General features: G+C 47.6%; 1 protein-coding gene across 1 annotated transcript; it reads right to left on the bottom strand.

The window, feature by feature from the left end:
- Positions 1-281: 281 nt before the first annotated feature.
- Positions 282-15,723, bottom strand: LOC136565269 (3 beta-hydroxysteroid dehydrogenase type 7-like). Its single transcript, XM_066563773.1, has 6 exons — positions 15,576-15,723; positions 10,796-10,951; positions 7,256-7,364; positions 2,646-2,745; positions 1,621-1,783; positions 282-721 (listed from the first exon to the last, which is right to left on the bottom strand). Exons 1-6 carry the CDS (start codon positions 15,721-15,723, stop codon positions 282-284), a joined length of 1,116 nt encoding a protein of 371 aa, XP_066419870.1.
- Positions 15,724-18,648: the final 2,925 nt, after the last annotated feature.

Here is an 18,648-nt window from a genome sequence, read left to right as displayed (position 1 = left end):
CCCTGCACCAAGGGAAATATAGGTTGGATATTAGGAAAAAGTTTTTCACAGAAAGAGTGATAAAGTTCTGGAAGGGTCTGCCTGGGGAGGTGGGGGAATCACCACCCCTGGATATGTCAAAAAAAATAACTGGATGTGGCACTGGGTGCCAGGGTTTAGTTGAGGTGTTGGGGCTGGGTTGGGCTCGATGATCTTGAAGGTCTCTCCCAACCCAGTGATTCTGTGAATTCAGATGAAACCTGCTGCTGTGATAAGCTACCTCCTTACCCCAAAAGTGCTGTTCAGTTTTTCTTTTCCTGCAGCTGGGGGGGTGCCAGGCTCCCTGCAGCTGCTTTCAGCCACTGTGCAGTCCTGAGCCTGCTCTCCTGCCACGTGAACAGGGGCCTGTACCCAAAATGCCTGGAGGCCTTGTCTGTCTCAAAGGAGAAGGTGGTGACTATGGTGTTCAGCAGGGGCACGTTGAGGAAAGGCTGTGGCCTCCAGAAAGGGGACAGGATGACCCTGATGATCCTGTGCAGTTGTATCATCAACCACATCTTCCAGTAGGGGATGTGAGAGCCCAGCCTCAGCGAGGGGTCTGCACTGGAGAGCAGCTGGTGCCTGACCAGGAAACCCTTCCTGCTTGGGGTGTCATCATAGCAGTAATACACCTGTCCTGCCAGCAGCTCTGCCTTCAGCTGCAGGTGCCTTGCTGCAAGGACATGCATCCATGCCACATTCCCTGCAGAAATAACAGAGGGAGAGGAACAGCCATTCAGGAGGAGCTCAGTTTCCCTGTTCACCATAGAATGAGTGCATTGGATGTGCCAGCTTCAGTGCTGGGAAGCAGGGAGGCATTCATGTGTGCTCAGCTGTGCTGCAGAGAGACTGAGTAGTTAATCCAGGCCTCCAAGATCCTTTAAACCTTTGGTGTCCCCTTTGAGCTGGACAATTAATGTGCCTTGTGATCCTGGTTCACGTGAAGCAAAAGGCAGTGTTTTGTAGTGAGAGCAGGATGAATAGGAGGCAGTGCTCCAGGGTTTTATCCCTGCCTCTACTGTGAGCCTTTGAAGGAGTCACTTGATTTACCTGGGCCTGATTCTTCTCTAACAGCATTTTCAAAATCTGCACTTTTGGAAAAAGACATATAAGTGTGGTGCACAGAAATCACTGAATGCCTGCATGATCTAATGGTGAATTACACCCCCCTGAAAGGCACCAAAACAAATTCTTCCTATAGGTTTTGTGAGTAATTTCTTTGCTTGCTAAAACTGGTCATGTAGTGCAGCCTTTTCTGTAAAGAACTTGATAAATAGTGGTAGTTTAATTTTTTTTCTAATGAAGAAGTGTCTTTTCCTAGCAAAAACATTTTAAAAACACAGCCAGAATTTCTCTCTGCCCCCCCCCCATATATCCCTGAAACACTTCTCAAAGGGCATAAAGAAAACTCTTCCCAGGAAAATAGTAATAAGACACTTTTAAAATCCTTTAGCCAGTCTATTTTTTGTGGCTCCAAACCCATTTGTGCTCATTCACCATGCTGATCTCTCAGTCTGGGGAGATTATGGCTAAGCTGACGTGTACAATTCCCTGTGACTAAAGCTGGTAGCACCCATGCAAGGAGCTCAGCCCTTCACTCACCCACGTAGGTGTGATTCCTCTCGGTGTCCTCAGGCTCCAGGTAGTTCAGAACACCCCTCCTGGCTCTGGCAAGCGAGTACAGCTCCTGCAGGAACCCTGCCTTCTCCCCATACACAGTGTTGGCACGGAGGACACAGGTTCTGAGTGTGCCGCCATTGCTCAGCTGCAAAATCAGGGAGGGATGTCAGGGGATGGATCCAGTCTGGGTGGATCCAGAGATGGGATCTCCCACAGTGACACTGGGTTTCCTGGATAAATCCAAACCCTGGGAGTTCTGGCCTAGAGGAGTCAACATTTGCAGAGCTGCTCTGCCTGCTTGGCACCTGTTTTGGGTCCCTAAAAACACAAGGAGGTGCCCAGTTTGATTTTTTTTTTTTTTTTCACTGCAGACCTGCACCCATGTGGTGCTCCTTGAGAGGCTGGAGAGTGCTGGTGGCATGAATTCTTCTGCAGTTTGGTGTATAAAAGAGGATTTGCAACAACCAAAACCAGGTACCACAGCAAGCCAGCCCAGCTGGCTGGCCTCAAACTGGGACTAGGGCAGAGATGCTCCAGGCAGTGGTTTAGAGCACAAATGTCATTTTTACATTCTCCTTAATTGTCTAGAAGAACTCATATGTGCTGCAAGCCTAAAACACTGAACGGGGGCTAGCCCTGGGTACACCAATATTTTTAGTTCTTAAGTCACTCTGGAAAGCCTGAAAATTACACTTTTTTTTTCAGTATGAACTAGTTGAACCTGGTTCCTTCAGCCCTAATTTAGCACAGCCCTTTCCAAAGTCACACTCCTGCTGGAGCTGAAGCAGAGGCTCAAAGGGAAGAACCCTGTGATCCTGGGAGAGTCTGGCAGCTTCCTGCTGATGTGGGAATATCAGGCTTTGGGAGGCTTAGGACAACGTGGTTTATGCATCAAATCCAGGCAGAGGTTGGATACACACTTAGCCAGGAGCTGTGGGGTTTCTCCATCTCCCTCTTCCTCCGGTCCTGTGCTGTAATTCCAGGGCTGCTACCACTGGATTTTGTACCTTTGCTCCGTTGGCTTCAAGCACAATTTTTTCTGCCATGGCTTTTGTCTTCCCATAGGGCAGCTCCACTTCCCCAGTGTACTGAGTGTCCTCATTTCCTCTGGAACAGATTGTGGGAGACAGGGAGTGACCATGGGGTGTGGGATTTTCAGGGTCCCCTGTTGTGGGGAGGGATGATGAATCTGACTCCATGTTCTTAGAAGGCTAATTTATTGTTATCTTATCTTATCTTATCTTATCTTATCTTATCTTATACTATACTATACTATACTATACTATACTACAACTATTCTAAAGAATAAAGAATACTGACAGAAGGCTAAAAGATAATAATGAAAAACTCTTCACTCTCACCAGAGCCTCGACACAGCTGGCTGTGATTGGTCATTAGTTAAAACAATTCACATGAAACCAATGAAACAATCACCTGAACCTCTGTTTTGTATAAACAATCTCAATGTACATTCCAAAGCAGCAAAACACAGGAGACACAAATCAGATAATTGTTGTTTTCATTTTTCTCTGAGGCTTCTCAGCTTCCCAGGAGAAGAAATCCTGGTGAAGGGATTTTTCAGAAAATGTGACAGTGGCAATGGGGCAGAGCACAGGGCTCAGGGACATCTGTCCCAGGCTGGTTTGCTCTGCATTCCCTGCTCCCAGGAGTTTCTGCTGCCTGGCAGCAATGGGAATCTCAGCTCCTCACTGCACTTTAGGAGGAATAAAGCCCCAAGGAACACCAGGTGCTTCAGGGTGTTCACAGGCAGGTTTGCATGGGGCAGTGCTTTCTCAGAGCTGGATTTAGGTTTGTCTAATAGCAAGATTGAAATAACATTCCATCAGGCAAATTAGAAGGCAGCAGAGTGACATTTTTAAGCAACTCGGAGCAAGGTAAAAAGAGCACAAGAAGATGGAGGGCAGGAAAATGAGAGCAATTCTACTTCATTTTTTCATCAAGGGCAGAGAAAAGCCTCTCATGAGCCATAAACTAAAAGGAGAAACTGCTACTTAATTTTCTCACAGAGTTGATTAAAGTTGGGAGGCATTTGCTGGGGATGTGGTGGAGCTGCTGGAGATCTCCTGGAAGCCTTGCAATCAGCAGGGTTGGGCTGGGGTTGCTCCTTCATCTCCCCTCACAAATTACCCTTGAGGGGAAGGAGAAGCAAAGAACCCATGGCCAAGGACAAGCAGGGAACCCTGGGCTGTGGCTGGAAGACAACCTGCTCCTTACAGCTGCCAAGGGGCAAACCTCATGTGGGATCTCACATGCAACTGGCCTCACAGGGCCTGGAATAATTCCAAGGAGAAAGCAGAAAGCAGCTCTATTCCCCAAAGGGTGTCAGCATCACGTCCCTGTGGTTTTAGATCAGCCTGAGGCCATCATGGGATTTGATTAAACATCTCCAGAGGGCTCTGGAGTGAAGAAACCTGGCTTGCAGCATGGGGAAGGAGCATCCACTTGCTCCCCTGAGTAGCAGAGATGAGCTCTCCCTCCCTCCATGTGCTGCTGGAGACTTTATTCCCATTTTTAAATTAATTTTCTCTATATTTTGCTGTTCAAGAGAAATCCACCCTGGCAAACCAGGACCTGCCAGGCATGGGGTACCCCACACAGGGCAAAGAGGAATCCTCACCCTCCTGTGGCAGATGGGCTCAGATACATCTCCTGTTCAGTGGCCTGTGAGGACTTCACCCTGCAAATCTGCAGCAGAGGTGTTTTTGTCAAACACTGGGCCTTGGGAGAGTCAGCTCTGACTCAGGCTCCCTCTTTGACCTTGGCAAGTTGTTTTCTCTTTTCTGTGCTCAGATCTCCCTGTGTAAAACGTGGCTGGTGCTGCTGCCTGGCCCCTGCCTGTTCAGCAGTCTGGCATGTTGTGTGTCAGATATCCCAGCTGAGATCAGGCTCTCCTTGCACTACAGCAACAGAAATAAATTAGGAGCATCAGAAATGCAAACTCCTCACACACCCTGGGCTTCTATCACAAAACCCTCCTCCCCTCCCTGTGTTTACAGGGCATGAACAAGAGACAAACCAAAAAACAAGCAAGACAAAAGATTGATTGTGCAAGGTTTGTTGCAAGCCCAGGAGAGGCCCAAGACAATTAGTGGGGGGTTATCTAGAAGTTCTAGTTTTAATTGCTTTCTCTTTTTTTTTTAATCAATTTTTTTAGGTTTTGGGTTGGGGTTTTTTTCCTGTTTTTTTGCCCTGCAAAGCTTTTGAAAAGCAGCAGCCTCACAAAGGGACAAACCTGCCTGCTGTTCCTGGGCTCTGCTGTGTGTGCCTTCCCCCACCCCTCTGAAGCTTGGTAGTAACAAAGAGCTCAGCATAATGCTCTTGCTTTTCAAAACGATCCCAGATAAGTGAACGCTAATCAGAGTGGAGCAGCATTGTCAGAAGGTATCTCAGCAGTGCCTGTCTCCCAGGGATTGAGACTGACAGAGGCATTTTCTATTATTGTTGGATGCTGAGGTGTGAGCATTATCCCTGAGCCCATCACCCCGGCTAGAGACTCCTCCTGCTTTGTCTGTGCCAATTCCCTGCACGTAAAAGGGAGGAAAATAAATTCTACAGTGCAGTGATGGAGAAGGGAGACAGAGGAAAAGGAAAAGGCAGGATCCTGGACTGTGAGGGAGAGGGCAGAACAGATGGGGTGGGGAGATGGGAAGAGGAGGAAGGAGAGAGGCATCACCTATGCCTTCAGTCTGCAGAGCAGAGCCATGTTATGCTGCTCCCAATCCTCCCTGGGCCCCCCCTGAGGCAGGTGGGGTAAGTTTTCACTGGGAGGCTGATACTTCTCATTATCTAATTCCTTTCATTTAAAATCAAAATAATTGGAGAATGAAGACCCCTCTCTAGGGCTTCCTCTCAGGATAATGGGAGAATCTGAACAGAACACTCATTTTGTGTTCTGCAAAATGAGTGAAAGGCTCCAGGTGTGGCTTTGTTTGTGTTTGTGGTGGGGAAGGCTGTTCACAGCTCCATGAGCATCAGCCTGGGTGGGTTTTCTTGCCCCTGTTGGTGCCTGCTTTACAAGCCAAAGGACTGTGATCAGGCAAGATCTGGGGCTGATTTTTTCAAGACATCTGTTCACATCTTTCTCTTAACTCACAGGACTAAAATACTGACAAGTATGTGCCTGTATCTACATGAATTCTTAGGAATTATTTGTATTTGCTAGTGACCAAATTCCATAGCTTTGCAGTGACACAGTCCCCAGTGCTTGTGGTCCCAAGTGGATTGAGTTGCTCTCATGGATTTTTTCATAAACCAGACATTTATTCTACAGATTTGAGTGCTTAGACACTTTTCAAAACAAGGGGCTTATGCCTTAACTTACTTGTGAGCATGAAATTTTGGCTTGTAGGCAATTTTAAGTTGTCTTTTCTAGCTGGGCTCAAATTTCTGGAACCAAATGACTGAAGGCAGCTGTGCCCAGCCTGGTTGCCTGTGGAGACACCACTTGACTTGGAGCCAGCTCCCCTGGCACACAAATTTCCAGGGGCTGACCAGTTTGTGTGGCTACAACCAGGCTTGAAATCAGCAAGGAGCCTTCCAATGCACATCAGACTGCCCTCAAATTTAACCTAAAACTTCAGCCCCTGAAGTTTTTTAAGATATTTCTTCAGAAATATCAGCCTTGCTCTCAAGGTGCAGGTGCTGTTGCCCCAGGAATACAAAATTATTCCCAAATCCTGATGCTGAGCCCTGAGCAGGGATGTCAGCTGATTGTCAAAGTCACTTCTGGAGATCAGAGCAAAAAAACCCCTCAAAATTGTTATTTTAACCACTGTCTTTGCATTGATCCAAATCCCACTTTTGCCACAGAGGCTTTTCTAAAGCTCTGCTGCTGCTTCTGGGTCTGTGGGTCAATCTCATGGGAGCCCAAATAGAGGAGAAGGGTTGAGCATAAAATTCCCTGAAGCCCAGGAGGTAGCCCCCATGAGCATGTTCCAGGAAGAAGGATTTTGAGGGATAGAAGGGTACAATTTTCAGGTCAGAAGCAGGTAACAGAAGGAAGTGACTACACCTGAATCCTGCAGGTTCACACAGTGCCTCTCTCCCCTAAGACTTCATGGGCAATTACTTTTTCTGGGATAATGCTACATGAGATTTGCCCACATTTGATAACAGGAGATGGGCACAGGCTTGCCAGCAGTTCCCTGTGGAGTTGGGAGGAGAAGGGGCAGTGTGGTGGTGGCAGTGAGGCACCACCTGCCCTTTGGGCTGACTCATTGTGAGGGAGAGCAAAACCTCTGACCCAACAGCAGGATGTAATTTGGCCATATCCCAAACTTTGAGCATGTGAAACCTTATCTGAAAATTATTTTAGGGCTCAGAGGAGCAGGGCTGTAGATCCAGGGACAGCCTGGCAGTGCAGCTGGGCCACACAGCTCTCACCTTGGGGTATCACTGGCCAGGCTTAGGCTGGGAAGAGCCACAGTTCCTAAATGGGCAGAGCAGCAAGGAAAGGTTTTCAAGAAGGAGAGGAGGAACAAACAGGAAGGGGAACACAAATCTTCTCCTCAGTAGCTCAAATCTCCACCTGGCTGCAGTTGCATTGCTGTTTGACTGGACAAAGTAAAGTAAAAGGAGAAGGTTTGCTGAGGCTCACCTGAGCAGGGGCTCACAGGAGGTGTTGGGTCCCACGGCAGCGATGGAGCTGGTGTACAGCAGGTATGGGATGCTCAGGGCACAGCAGGCCCTTACCACATTTTCAGTTCCTGTGAGGCAAGATGGGAAGGACAAACATTCAACCACCTTGTCTTGATTCTTGTTGTGCAAATCCAAACAGATTCCCAGCATTTTTCCAACCTGGAGCTAACCCACCTTTTTTTATAACTGAAAAGATGTAAAGCCCCAGGTGAGGGCTGCATTTTCTCAGAAGGGGATGGTTGATAACATGAGTAGTTTATAACATAGTTTATAACATGAGTAGCAGTCACATCCACAGCTCTGATATGCCTGATCCTCCATGGCCGTTGGCAACTGACTTAAGTTGGGTTTTAGAGCTGCTGACAAAGGGAAGCTGAGGGCTTGGCAGAGCAAAACCCCATATTTTTTCATTTGGGGGCAGGTTGTTGGTGAGCTGCAGCCTTCTGGCAAAGCATCAGTGTTTTAGTTGCATGTGTTGCTCTGTAGAAGAGCTGCAGGGTGCTACAGGGTGAAATCACTCCATCAGACTCCTGATAGCTGCAGAACTTTAAATAAAATAATGAGGGCAGTTTATAAGTCCATGTGAAATCCAGACAAATCCAAAACATGGTTTGCTTTAAGGAAGGTTGTTCTGGCTGAATTATTTGGTCAGTGTGTGTGGTTTAGTGTGGTTGTTTTGGAGTATTTTGGTGGGTTTGAATGATTTGTGACTCTTTCAGGGGTGGTTTTTTGCATTCATTGTGATTTTGATCCAAGTTGATCCTGTGAGAGCCTCAATGACAAGGACTGAGCCTTCAGACCTGGTAAGGCAGATCTGAAAGGAAGTTTGTAGGGTTGGCTTCCAGAAACCTCCACACTATTTGTGCCTGGCTAAGCAGGCTCTGCCCTGAGCCTGTCTGCAGATCTTGTGTGGGAGGGCTTCTTTTTGCTCTTAAGGGCATAATCTGAAATTACCAAGGAAATCCTGAGTTCAGGATAATTTCCAAGCACATGAATCCATCTGAAATCCCAGTGGAAAAGAATCAATGTGCTTCTCCATGAGCCTATCACAATATGTAAAGTTAACTGAGAACCCCTGGTGAGAAACATCACTGGAAACAGCTGAGTTAAAATCCATTCAGCTTAACAAAAAGCAGATTAAAAAGTCTTTAAGTGACTAGATGGAAAAAATAATTCTTGTAGAAGAGAACTCTTCAATTCAGTCAACAAGGCTCTAACAGGATTCAGCAGCCAGTGGTTGAAACAGAGGAGGGAATCAAAGCAGAAGATGTAAATTTTGGCCAGAAATGATAATTAACCATAGCCACACCACCACTCCTCAGCATTGTTATGGCTTGCTGAAAGCCATGATAGATAGCCCATTAACTTGCACCCTTAATTTGAGGCAACAAGTCTGTTGAAAAGGAATGGTCCAATTTAGCCACAAATTGTTGGGCTTAGAGCAGTAATTGGATGGATTTCTGTGGCCTGAGTTGCACAGAGGAGCCAGCTAGAGGATTATATACTTGACCTCTCCTGACCCTGCTTTTTTCCATGGAGTCTACAGCAGGTATCAAATACCATTTTTATTATCTGCCATGATTTTAATAGAGAACTTCAGGCTGATCTCTCAGTTCAGGATTTTGAGGAGCCCTAGTGAGGGCAGCAGCCCCATTTTGGGGAGTTCCACGTGGAGCCATCCAAGGGGAGGCAGAAATGCAGGACAGGCTCTTCTTAAACCATCCCAGACCATGCTCCTCAAAGAGTCACACTGGAAAATCCTTGCATGTGTGGTTTTCTGGGAATGTCACCAACATCTGCAAGAGGTTTGGTTTGCTGAGGAGGGAACTTGCCCCGTGTTCAGTGCTCTCTGTAAATCCTCCCTGAGCTGAAGCACTGAGCTCACAGCAACAGTGAGGGGGAAGAGCTCACAAAGCCACTAAAAAGCAGCATGAACCCTCAGGCTCTGAATATTCTCAGAACACAGAGAGCACAATACAGGCTCTTAAAAGCATTGAGTTTTGAAAACAAGTACAGCAATGAAAAGAAGGCTGGAATTTAAATGTTACCCTTGAATGTATCAGCAAATAGTCAAAGCCCTAAGCAGTAATTGAGTTGGAGATGTATATATATTTTTAAAAAAATAAAATTCCTTCCTTTTGGTTAATGACTATTTTAGTAGCTAACAGCCTGAGGTACCACTGGAATTGCTGCTGTAACAGGGATTTCATTATTTTTATAGCCTGTGCTTATTTCCCAGATTTATGAACAAACTTTCTCTAAGCAGATCTTGCACCAAACATGAAATTGGCTCTTGGTGGTAGGAGGACAGGGCTGTGGAGCTCTCAGTTACACATGGCCTGTTGGTACATGATAGCTGGGAACTCTGACTAATTAAACAGCATCACTCTGCTAATTAAAACAGCATCACTCCCTTCTGGTGGGTGCAGCTCAACGGGTACAGCCTTGTGCTGGTATAGACAAGGCAAAATCCTTGGGAAAGCTATGAGCTATCCAGAACAGGGTTTAGTTTTAATTGCTGTCCTTGTCACACACCAAACAGTTTCAGACCACTGTAGGTGTGTCCTGACCCATCTCAGTGCCACCAGGGGAAGTTCTGCCCTGGCCCAGGAGAGCTGTGCCAAAACCGAGCCCAGATTTGATGAGAGGAGGAAGGACAGGGGGGCAAAAGGAGAAACCTCCCTGCCGGAAAGGTTCTGGGCACCTTTGCCCTGAGCAAGGACAGAGGGGCAAAGGAAGAAACCTCCCTGCTGGAAAGGTTCTGGGCATCTTTTCCCACCCAGGGTGTGAGGGATTCAGGCAGAAGGAGCAGAAAATGTGGCTGGATGTGGCTGAAGGTGTTTGAGAGGGCAGGGCTGTGCCCAGGGCCCCGTGAGGGGACAGGGCAGTGCCCAGAGCCCCGTGAGGGGACAGGGCAGTGCCCAGGGCCCCGTGAGGGGACAGGGCTGTGCCCAGGGCCCCGTGAGGTGACGGACAGGGCTGTGCCCAGGGCCCCGTGAGGGGACAGGGCTGTGCCCAGAGCCCCGTGAGGGGACAGGGCTGTGCCCAGGGCCCCATGAGGGGACAGAGCAGTGCCCAGGGCCCCATGAGGTGACGGACAGGGCTGTGCCCAGGGCCCCGTGAGGGGACAGGGCTGTGCCCAGAGCCCCATGAGGGGACAGGGCTGTGCCCAGGGCCCCATGAGGTGACGGACAGGGCAGTGCCCAGAGCCCCGTGAGGGGACAGGGCTGTGCCCAGAGCCCCATGAGGGGACAGGGCTGTGCCCAGGGCCCCGTGAGGGGACAGGGCTGTGCCCAGGGCCCCGTGAGGTGACAGGGCTGTGCCCAGGGCCCCGTGAGGTGACGGACAGGGCAGTGCCCAGAGCCCTGTGAGAGGACAGGGCTGTGCCCAGGGCCCCATGAGGGGACAGGGCTGTGCCCAGGGCCCCGTGAGGTGACAGGGCAGTGCCCAGAGCCCCGTGAGGGGACAGGGCAGTGCCCAGGGCCCTGTCTGGGCTCACCCCCGACGTTGACAGCTCTCATCTCCCAGAAGGGCACCGTGCCCCTGTAGTCCACCACTGCAGCCGTGTGCAGCACCACGTGCACCCCCCTCATGGCAGCCAGGAGCGCGTCGGGGTCTCGGATGTCCCCTCTCATCACTGTCACACGAGTGGGAGCTGCAGAAAAACAATGCAGAGACGCAGTGGGGGAAAGGGAGTACAAATCAGCATTTGTACTTACTGCAAAGTACAAAAAAATCTATAATCAAAAAGAATCTATTTCTTTTAATTAAATTTTCATTAAATAAATCAATTCTAATAATAAATAATTATTAATTAATAAATCATAAATATTTTATTAATTAATAATTAAATTAATACATAATTTTAAATTGAATAAATATATTTTAATTTAGAAATAAAAATTACAAATTGAACAAAAATTTTTAAATAAAAAAATTATAAATCAAATCAGCATTTGTACTTTCTGCAAACTACCAAAAATTTATAAATAAAAAATTAATTCGTTAATTTTAATTAAAATTTAATTAAATAAATATAAATAATTAATAATTAATCAGTAACTAACAAGTAATTAATTATAAATTAGATAAATAATCAATTTAATTAAATTAATCCATTCATTGTGATATATAAATTTAAAAATGATAAATCAAAAATTATTTTAAAAAATATACATCAAATCAGCATTTGTACTTTCTGCAAACTAAAAAAAATTTATACCTTCCTGCAAAGCATGGCACGTCGTCTCTGCAGGGCAAGGCAAAGCACTCTCTGATAGTGACTGTGCCATTTAAATCCAGCACACCAGGGCAAAATTTCATTTTTTTTTTGAACTTCAAGAAGCCAGGTTTGCATCTGGTTTTGATGTAACACAGTGCTGTGCATCAGCTGTGGGGCAGAGTGGCTGTGTCTGTGTGTCTGTGTGTCTGTCAGTGAAGAGCCCCAGCCTGCACCGAGGGCAGCAGGACACTCCTGGCCCAGGGAAGCTGTGCTGGACTCTTCCCTTCAGACACAGAATTTTAGGGCTTGTGGGAACAACACCTGGTGATTTCAAGAGACATCCCGCAGAGCTTTGTTTAAATTGCAAATACTGGAGATTAAGGAAAATAATGCAGCAGGTTTAAAAAGTTTCATAGGAAATTCCTCCCTTAGAGCCACTCAGACTTTTCCCCCTGTTCCCTTTCACCTCCTCCTTCCTCAGAGTAGCTGCTCCTTGCCTGGCTACTCTTGGCATCTACTATTTGTTTTCTTGCTTTGAGACAGTGTTGTAACATTTAAGTAGGATTTTTCTCTTTTTCCTTTCCTGTAGTTGGGAATAGACCAGGGAGAAGCTGGGACAAGTAGCCTGTACTCCTCAGGGATTTGCAAGAAGCCACTCAGGGGTTGCTTTGGGAAGGAGATGTTAGGAAAATTAATCCACAAACACTAGAGGTTTATGTCCAAAAAGGAGACAGAGGAGTCCTTTTTGGCTTTATTAGAACAAAGGGAGAGGCCATGGGGCATTTCCCTGGGATCTCTCAAATTTTTGGAGGATGCAGCCTCCTTTTTATCCTCATTTCCCAGCCACATTTCCCTTCTCTCTTTCCCCATTAGCTGAGGTACTTGGGAGGTTCAGACTTCCCAAAACACCTGGTACCAGAGATTTCCCTCTAATGTATAACCCTCCCTTTTAATTCTTATGGAATTTAGGGGTTTCTCTTCCCCATTGTTTCTTTTGTCTTTCAATGTCTAATTTCATTTATCAGCAAACCTAAAGTTTATTTGTAAAAGCAAATATCTTTTTCCACTCATCAATCAGTGGAATCCTTCCCATTGTTTCTTTTATCTCCCAGTGCTGGTTTTATCCACCAGCAGACCCAGAGCTTGTTTGTAAAGACAAATCCTCTATTCCTCTCAGAGATGTCTCCTCTGCCCTGGGCAGAGCCCCACACACGCTGGGCTGGATTGGAATTCCTGGAGGATCCCACAATTCAGGGAAGGGTCTTTGGGGCTGTTATGGTTGGAAACTCTCAGAGAGGATCCAACAGGGCAAGGTGGGCAGAGGATTATTCCTCATGGCCCAGAAGGAGGGATGGAATCCAAGCCAGCAGGTGAAGTGGCTGAGTGTTCTCTGAGGAGGAGACAGGAATTTTACCAAAGGGTCCAGCTGCTTTCTTCATTAGCAGAGCCAACAATCAGTAGACTCACTCTGAGGAGTTTTAATATTAAATTAATTAACATTGAGGATGAATATTAATTTAGTAGTAAAACACAGAGGTGATTCAGTGAGAATAGAGGGTGAAAGGAAGGAGCTGTCCATGAAGCAGAGGTAAAACCCTTGGCTGGAGGACCAGAGGGGGATGCTCCTGCTGAGAGGCAGAGCAGGGTGTCAGCAGGCTCTTGGGGGGAATTTTTCTGCTCCTCTGTTGTTTGAGAAAGCCTAGAAGCCATCAGGCTGAAGTGTTGAATAGCCTTTTTCACATCACCTGTGTTAAGGCAGCCAGGTGTAAAGCAACCATGAGGAATTTCCAAATTGACAAGGCCTGGTGAGCTCTTCCCAGGGCTCCTAAAGAGGTCAGGGGTGGAACTGCACCTTTAATGTGTTATCAGCTACTTGGGAGAACGTCTGAAGGCACTGGGAAAGTTCAGCAGAGCAAGTGAAACACTTGTGCTTAGAAGGGAGGTAGAGAAGAGGCAGGAAATTACAGAACATTTTGGTTTCAACCCCAGGAAATTCAGGAGCACGCACTCGAACACGTGTGTGTGAGCACCTGTGGGATAATGGGCAGGATGGAGGCAGCTGACATGGATTTGTCAAGAACAAATCAAGCCAGATAAACCTCCTTTGTTCTTATGACAAGGTAACAGGCTGCAGGGATATTGTGGAACAGGTTGATGTCATCTATCTTGATTTTTGAAGGGCTTTGGAAACTCAGCGTCATTCTCACAAGGAGTCAGTAAAACATGGGCTAAATAAGCCCCATTAAGGAGAGCACAAAGCTGGTGGAATTACAGTTCCCAGGGAATTGCCAGCTGTGGTAGGTGGCTGCCCTGGGGCTTTCCAAGGCTTATTGCTGTATTTGAGTCTTTTTGATTGTTTTCATCAAGAATGTGGCAGATTTGTTCATTAAATCAGCAGATAACATCAGACTGGGAGGGACCATGCTGGAGGATTTGAGTATGAGCTGAATGGAATTAACAGAGTCTGGAGGGGGAGGGGGAAAAAAAGTGAAATTTGATAGGAACAAAGAGAAGTTTTTGGGTTTAGCAAGGAAGAGGCAGCTGCTCCTCATGAAGGAATTAAATTGAGCCAGGGCAGCTCAGGAGCTGTTGCTTGTTGTCAGCTGGAAAAGGCACAATTGTAATGACAGGTAAAACAGGAGGATAAATTACAGGATGGAAGAGCCAAATCCATCAGCTTTTTGCAGCAATGGGAAGGCCACTGCCCAAAATTCAATTCCCCCTTTGCAGCCAGGAGCAATGGCAGTGCCCTGCAGTGCTGGATGGAGCAGAGGAGGAGGAAGGAGTGTGTGAGAGCTGCTTTAGCCTGAAGCAGAAACCAGTATGGAGTGGAAGGATGTGGTTTGCAGATGGTAAAGATTGTTGTTAAAAAAAAAAAAAAAAAAAGAGAGAGAGACAGTAATCCTGAAATACCTCTTCTACCTGTAAGTTTAGATGGGAAATCAAGGAGCCAGACTGTACCCACTGCCTGGTGGGGCAGAGATAAATGGGGTGGCCTGGGGACAGAACAAACATCTGTGGTGGGGCAGAGGATGGGGTTGGGATGGCCCCTCAGGCTGCTCCTGCCTCATTGCCTGTGGTTTGCTGGGGTGTCAGGCCACAGAGCCCTCCTGGAGCAGGGATTTTGGCACCTCCCTAAGGTTTAAACAGCTTTTTCTTCAATTATGGGTGCTTTTAAGGTAATTGGCTCCCTGAAAGCTGGGGAAACCAGTCTGCTGAGTTCATCTGCCAGGGAGGTTTCTGATAGTGATATTTCCCTGGGAGTCTTGACTTGCTGTGGGTGCATCCCCTTTCTGTCCATATCTCCCCACAGGATCTCCCTCAGCATTTTTTGCCTCTCTCAAAGCAGGCTGAAGGTTTGGGCAGTCAGAGACAGGGAACCCAGCCCAGCATTAGCTGAGCAGAGCTCCCTGAGCTGCCTTGGCTTGTTTTGCATGGGTATTCCTGAAGCCAGTAAAACAGGATGCTTTTCCCCAACAAATCTCACTGTGCTCAACCCTGCATGAGGGCAGCACTCAGGACAGGATCAAATGAATTAATTCAGTATCTCTGAGTATTTACTGAGACTCACCCTCTCTTTTTTTAAGGCTGCTATAGGTTTCTCTCAATTATTTCCATCATTTATTTCACAATGCCTGCAGTAGGTGCTGAGATTGGTTCTGTTGCTGTCAGGATTTTCAGTTTATTCCCTCAGAAGCAGTGGCTGGTTGGAGCAGCTCAGGAGGGGGTTGGTTTTAGCCCCTTTGTGTCAGACTGGCTGAGCAGCCAAGTTCCCATGTCACAGCCTCTGTGTGCACATGGCTCCTCACAACTGAGCCCTGCCTGGGGACTCAGAGCCTCACTGGGACGCTTCTCTTGGCTGATCCATCCCTAGGGGTCTTTTTTCTTTGATTTGGTGCTGTGCTGTAAAATTTCTGAGCTGGAAGTTGTTCCTCACCCAGTCTGTCTGTCCAGGTTCCTGCCCCATGCCTGTAACTGTGGCATCTCCAGTGTTCTCCCAGCTGCCAGGAAAGGGAGGGTTATGGGCACTAAATAGTTGTTGGTGGCCTTTTCTTACCTGTGCTGAGTTCTTCTACTTCTTCTCTTGCTACTGAATCAAAAACTCTGACTTCTTTGATGTAGTCTTGTTGAGACAGGAGCTCCACGATCCTCTCCCCCACAAACCCACATCCTCCTGTCACCAGGTAGACCCAGGCTCCATCCATTGCTGCAGATGTTGTTGTGGTTGAGGAGAGAGAGAAGGAGGCTGCCAGGATCTTATTGTGCACTCAGCCAGTGTTTTCTGAGCTAAGTCTAAAGTTTAGCTGCCACAGAATGCTGCTGGGTGAACATTAACTGCAGCTGGTTGCACATAAATCAGCTTTTCCTTGGCACAGTGCTGCCACAGGCCCCTTCTGGGCTCTCTGAGCCAGCCTTTCCCTGCTCCATGGCAGCCCATGGCCAGTGGGGCACCTCTGGCTTGCCTTGGTGTGTGTCCAGTCTCAAGCCAAAATTTGGATGCCAGTTTTGCACCCTGGACATTCCCTTCCCACAGGCAGGTTTGTCAGCTGAGGCAGCTCAGGGCTGCCAGGGGATGCTGCCAGGACCCTGTTCCCATGTCCTGGTGGTTTGTGGAGAGCCTTTAGAGCAGCAAATCCAGTGCTGAGCTGTGTCAGGGATGGGCAGCTGGGGTTTGGTGGTCACCAGTTTCACCAGTCTGAGCATCTGGCAGGGCTCTCCTGGATGGATGTGCCTTGAGCTGAATACATCACACACCCCCCTCTCTATGATAGATATATATATATATTTATATGTCTTTTTTTTTACAACATATATATATAATATTTATATTTATATATTTACATGTGTTTATGTATTTTTAGGGGGAGAAAGACCTCTCATAATTTGAAAACTGTGTTGAGTGCAAACTCTACCACATCCTTTGGCAAAGTGTTCCAGCAATTAATTCTCATCACTGATACAAGTTCCATCTTGGCTGACACACCTTTCCCTGCTATGCTGCACAGTGTGTGCTGTTTAGTTTCCCACTGGAGTCCAAAAATGGCATCAGCTTTGTCCAAAGGTGCTTGATCCTGTCCTAAAAGTGGGATGTGGCAGGGACAAGACCTGCCCTGTTTCTCCCTGCCTCTCCCAAAAAGGCTCAGAGATAACAAAGCCAGGCCTGATCAGCTCCCAGCTCTCCTTGATGCCAAGCAAATGACATCCTTCAGTCTGGAACAGGCACATTTTTTCCAATCCATCTTTGAAGCAGCTTGTCACTGGTGTTGGTGAACTGTTCCTAGAGGGTAAATAAGGCAATGTGGAGTCCCTGCTTCTTTTTCCTTTACACAGTGTAGTAGCTGTTTTTCTATAGTGTTGCTTGGGAAGTTTAGGGTGAGTTTGTTCCTGTTTCATGTTCACTGCTTTCCCCATGCCCAGGCTGGAATGTGGAGACAATTCCAACTGCATTCATGGCCAGACCACTCTTACCACAGTGCCAGTGCCTGGCACTTGCTGCTGAGCATGAGGTTAATGAAGAGTTAAGGCAGTGAACTCCAAGAGTAGCTGTGTTTTGTTGGTGAATAAATAGTTTTCTTTTAATCAGCTCCTGCTACAAGTTCAATGTGTTCCCCTCTGCCATTGATTTTCCTGGGCTGTGTTAAGCTCAGGAGAAGTCAGTTCCCCTTGCTGTGATTACAATCAGTGGCCATAATGGCCCAGAGACCAACATTGGCCTGATGCTAATTTGGTGCCTGGCAGACCAGCACAGCCACAAATGTCCCAAGAAATTAATTTAGCCTTTTATCCAGCAACTCCCAATCTGTACAGTGGTGATTAAAACAGCTGCCTTCCCTCAGAGGACTTTTTGCAAGGATAAATACATCGGAGTTGGAGGTGTTAGGACTCAAAAACTGAGATAAATACACCCTGAGAGACCCAGAGAAGTGCTGCATGGGAATGTCTGGCATGAGGTAACCTTGAGCATGTCCTCATCAGTGCTGCACAAAGCCCTGTGAAGCAGAGACCTCCCCTCTGTGGACATTATTGTGTTTACAAGGCTCAGCCTTCGCTGCACTTTTGGTATCTGCATCTCTGCAGTGCAGTCTGATCAGGAGGGGAAAAACTGGCTGGGATTTACATATCTCATTTTCTTTGGGATATGAAAAACAAGTTCAGAGCCCAGAGCTGTGACATCTGTGACAGAAACAGCCCAGGCCCTCCCCTCCAGCCTCCCTTGCCAACACAGAGGTGTTGCATCTCCAGAGGCAGCTGCTCCCAGAGTAGGAAGGTTAAAAGAAGGGCTTTACCCACATCATCTTCTGGCAGTTTGAATTGCCAAAAGAGATGACTCTGGGGGTCTCCACAAGCCCAGAGGCACACTCAGAGAGCACCCAAAGGCTGCTGGAGGGGGCAGATGCCCAGGAGGTACCAGGAGATGTCAGGGAGCGGGTCTGGGCAGCCCTTGCAGTCTTAGCTGAGCCAACTCAACCTCCTTGTACTGGGAGAAAACTTTTGGGGAAGTGAGGAACACTGCAAATATCAGCAGATTTGAATTTACACTGATGGCAGAGCACAATTCTCTGTCTGGCTTGCTCCCCCCTCACAATTTGCTGCAGCCTCCTGTCCTCTGAGTGCCCCACTGAGCTGGGATCCCTGGGACTGCCCTGGCACAAAATTCCTGCAGGAGCTGGAGGAGAAATCTGCCAGGTCTGGGCAGAGCCTCCCTCTGCAATGCACAGCAAGGTGCTCAAAGGTGACCTGAGAGGCTGCCTGAGGAGCTAAAACACCTCCCCATGAGGGCAGGATGAGCCCCTGTGTTTGGGATGTGCCCCTGTGTTTGGGATCTGTCCCTGTGTCTGGGATGTATTGCTGTGTTTGGATGTGTCCCCATGTTTGGGATGAGTCCCCGTGTTTGGGATGTGTCCCCATATCTGGGATCTGTCCCTGTGTTTGGCTCTGGTGGCTGGGAATGCTGAGGGCTGGCTCTGTGTGTCCTGCAGACTGATCTCTGTCCAACACCTGCAGAGGAGTCAGTGCCACCGAGGGCAGAGAGACCAGCCCTGGTTTTAGGCAAGAAAGGCCCTTTTTGCCCTTTTTTGCCCTTTTTGCCCCTCCAGCCCACAGCAGGGCCTTCATGCACATCTTGTTTT

The sequence above is a fragment of the Molothrus aeneus genome, chromosome 20 (genome assembly GCF_037042795.1).
Source record: "Molothrus aeneus isolate 106 chromosome 20, BPBGC_Maene_1.0, whole genome shotgun sequence".
Taxonomy (NCBI): domain Eukaryota; kingdom Metazoa; phylum Chordata; class Aves; order Passeriformes; family Icteridae; genus Molothrus; species Molothrus aeneus.
The sequence above is the reverse complement of the archived record's forward strand: the minus strand, read 5'-3'. Positions and strand labels throughout refer to the sequence as shown.

Bases quoted from the DNA above. Each gene is read 5' to 3' on its own strand.
- LOC136565269 (XM_066563773.1), bottom strand. From the start codon at position 15,723: ATGGATGGAGCCTGGGTCTACCTGGTGACAGGAGGATGTGGGTTTGTG. The intron at 7,365-10,795 runs GTGAGCCCAGAC...CTTGCCTCACAG, and splicing joins GAGAGCTGTCAACGTCGGGG to GAACTGAAAATGTGGTAAGG. The intron at 722-1,620 runs GTGAGTGAAGGG...TTATTTCTGCAG, and splicing joins GAGGAATCACACCTACGTGG to GGAATGTGGCATGGATGCAT.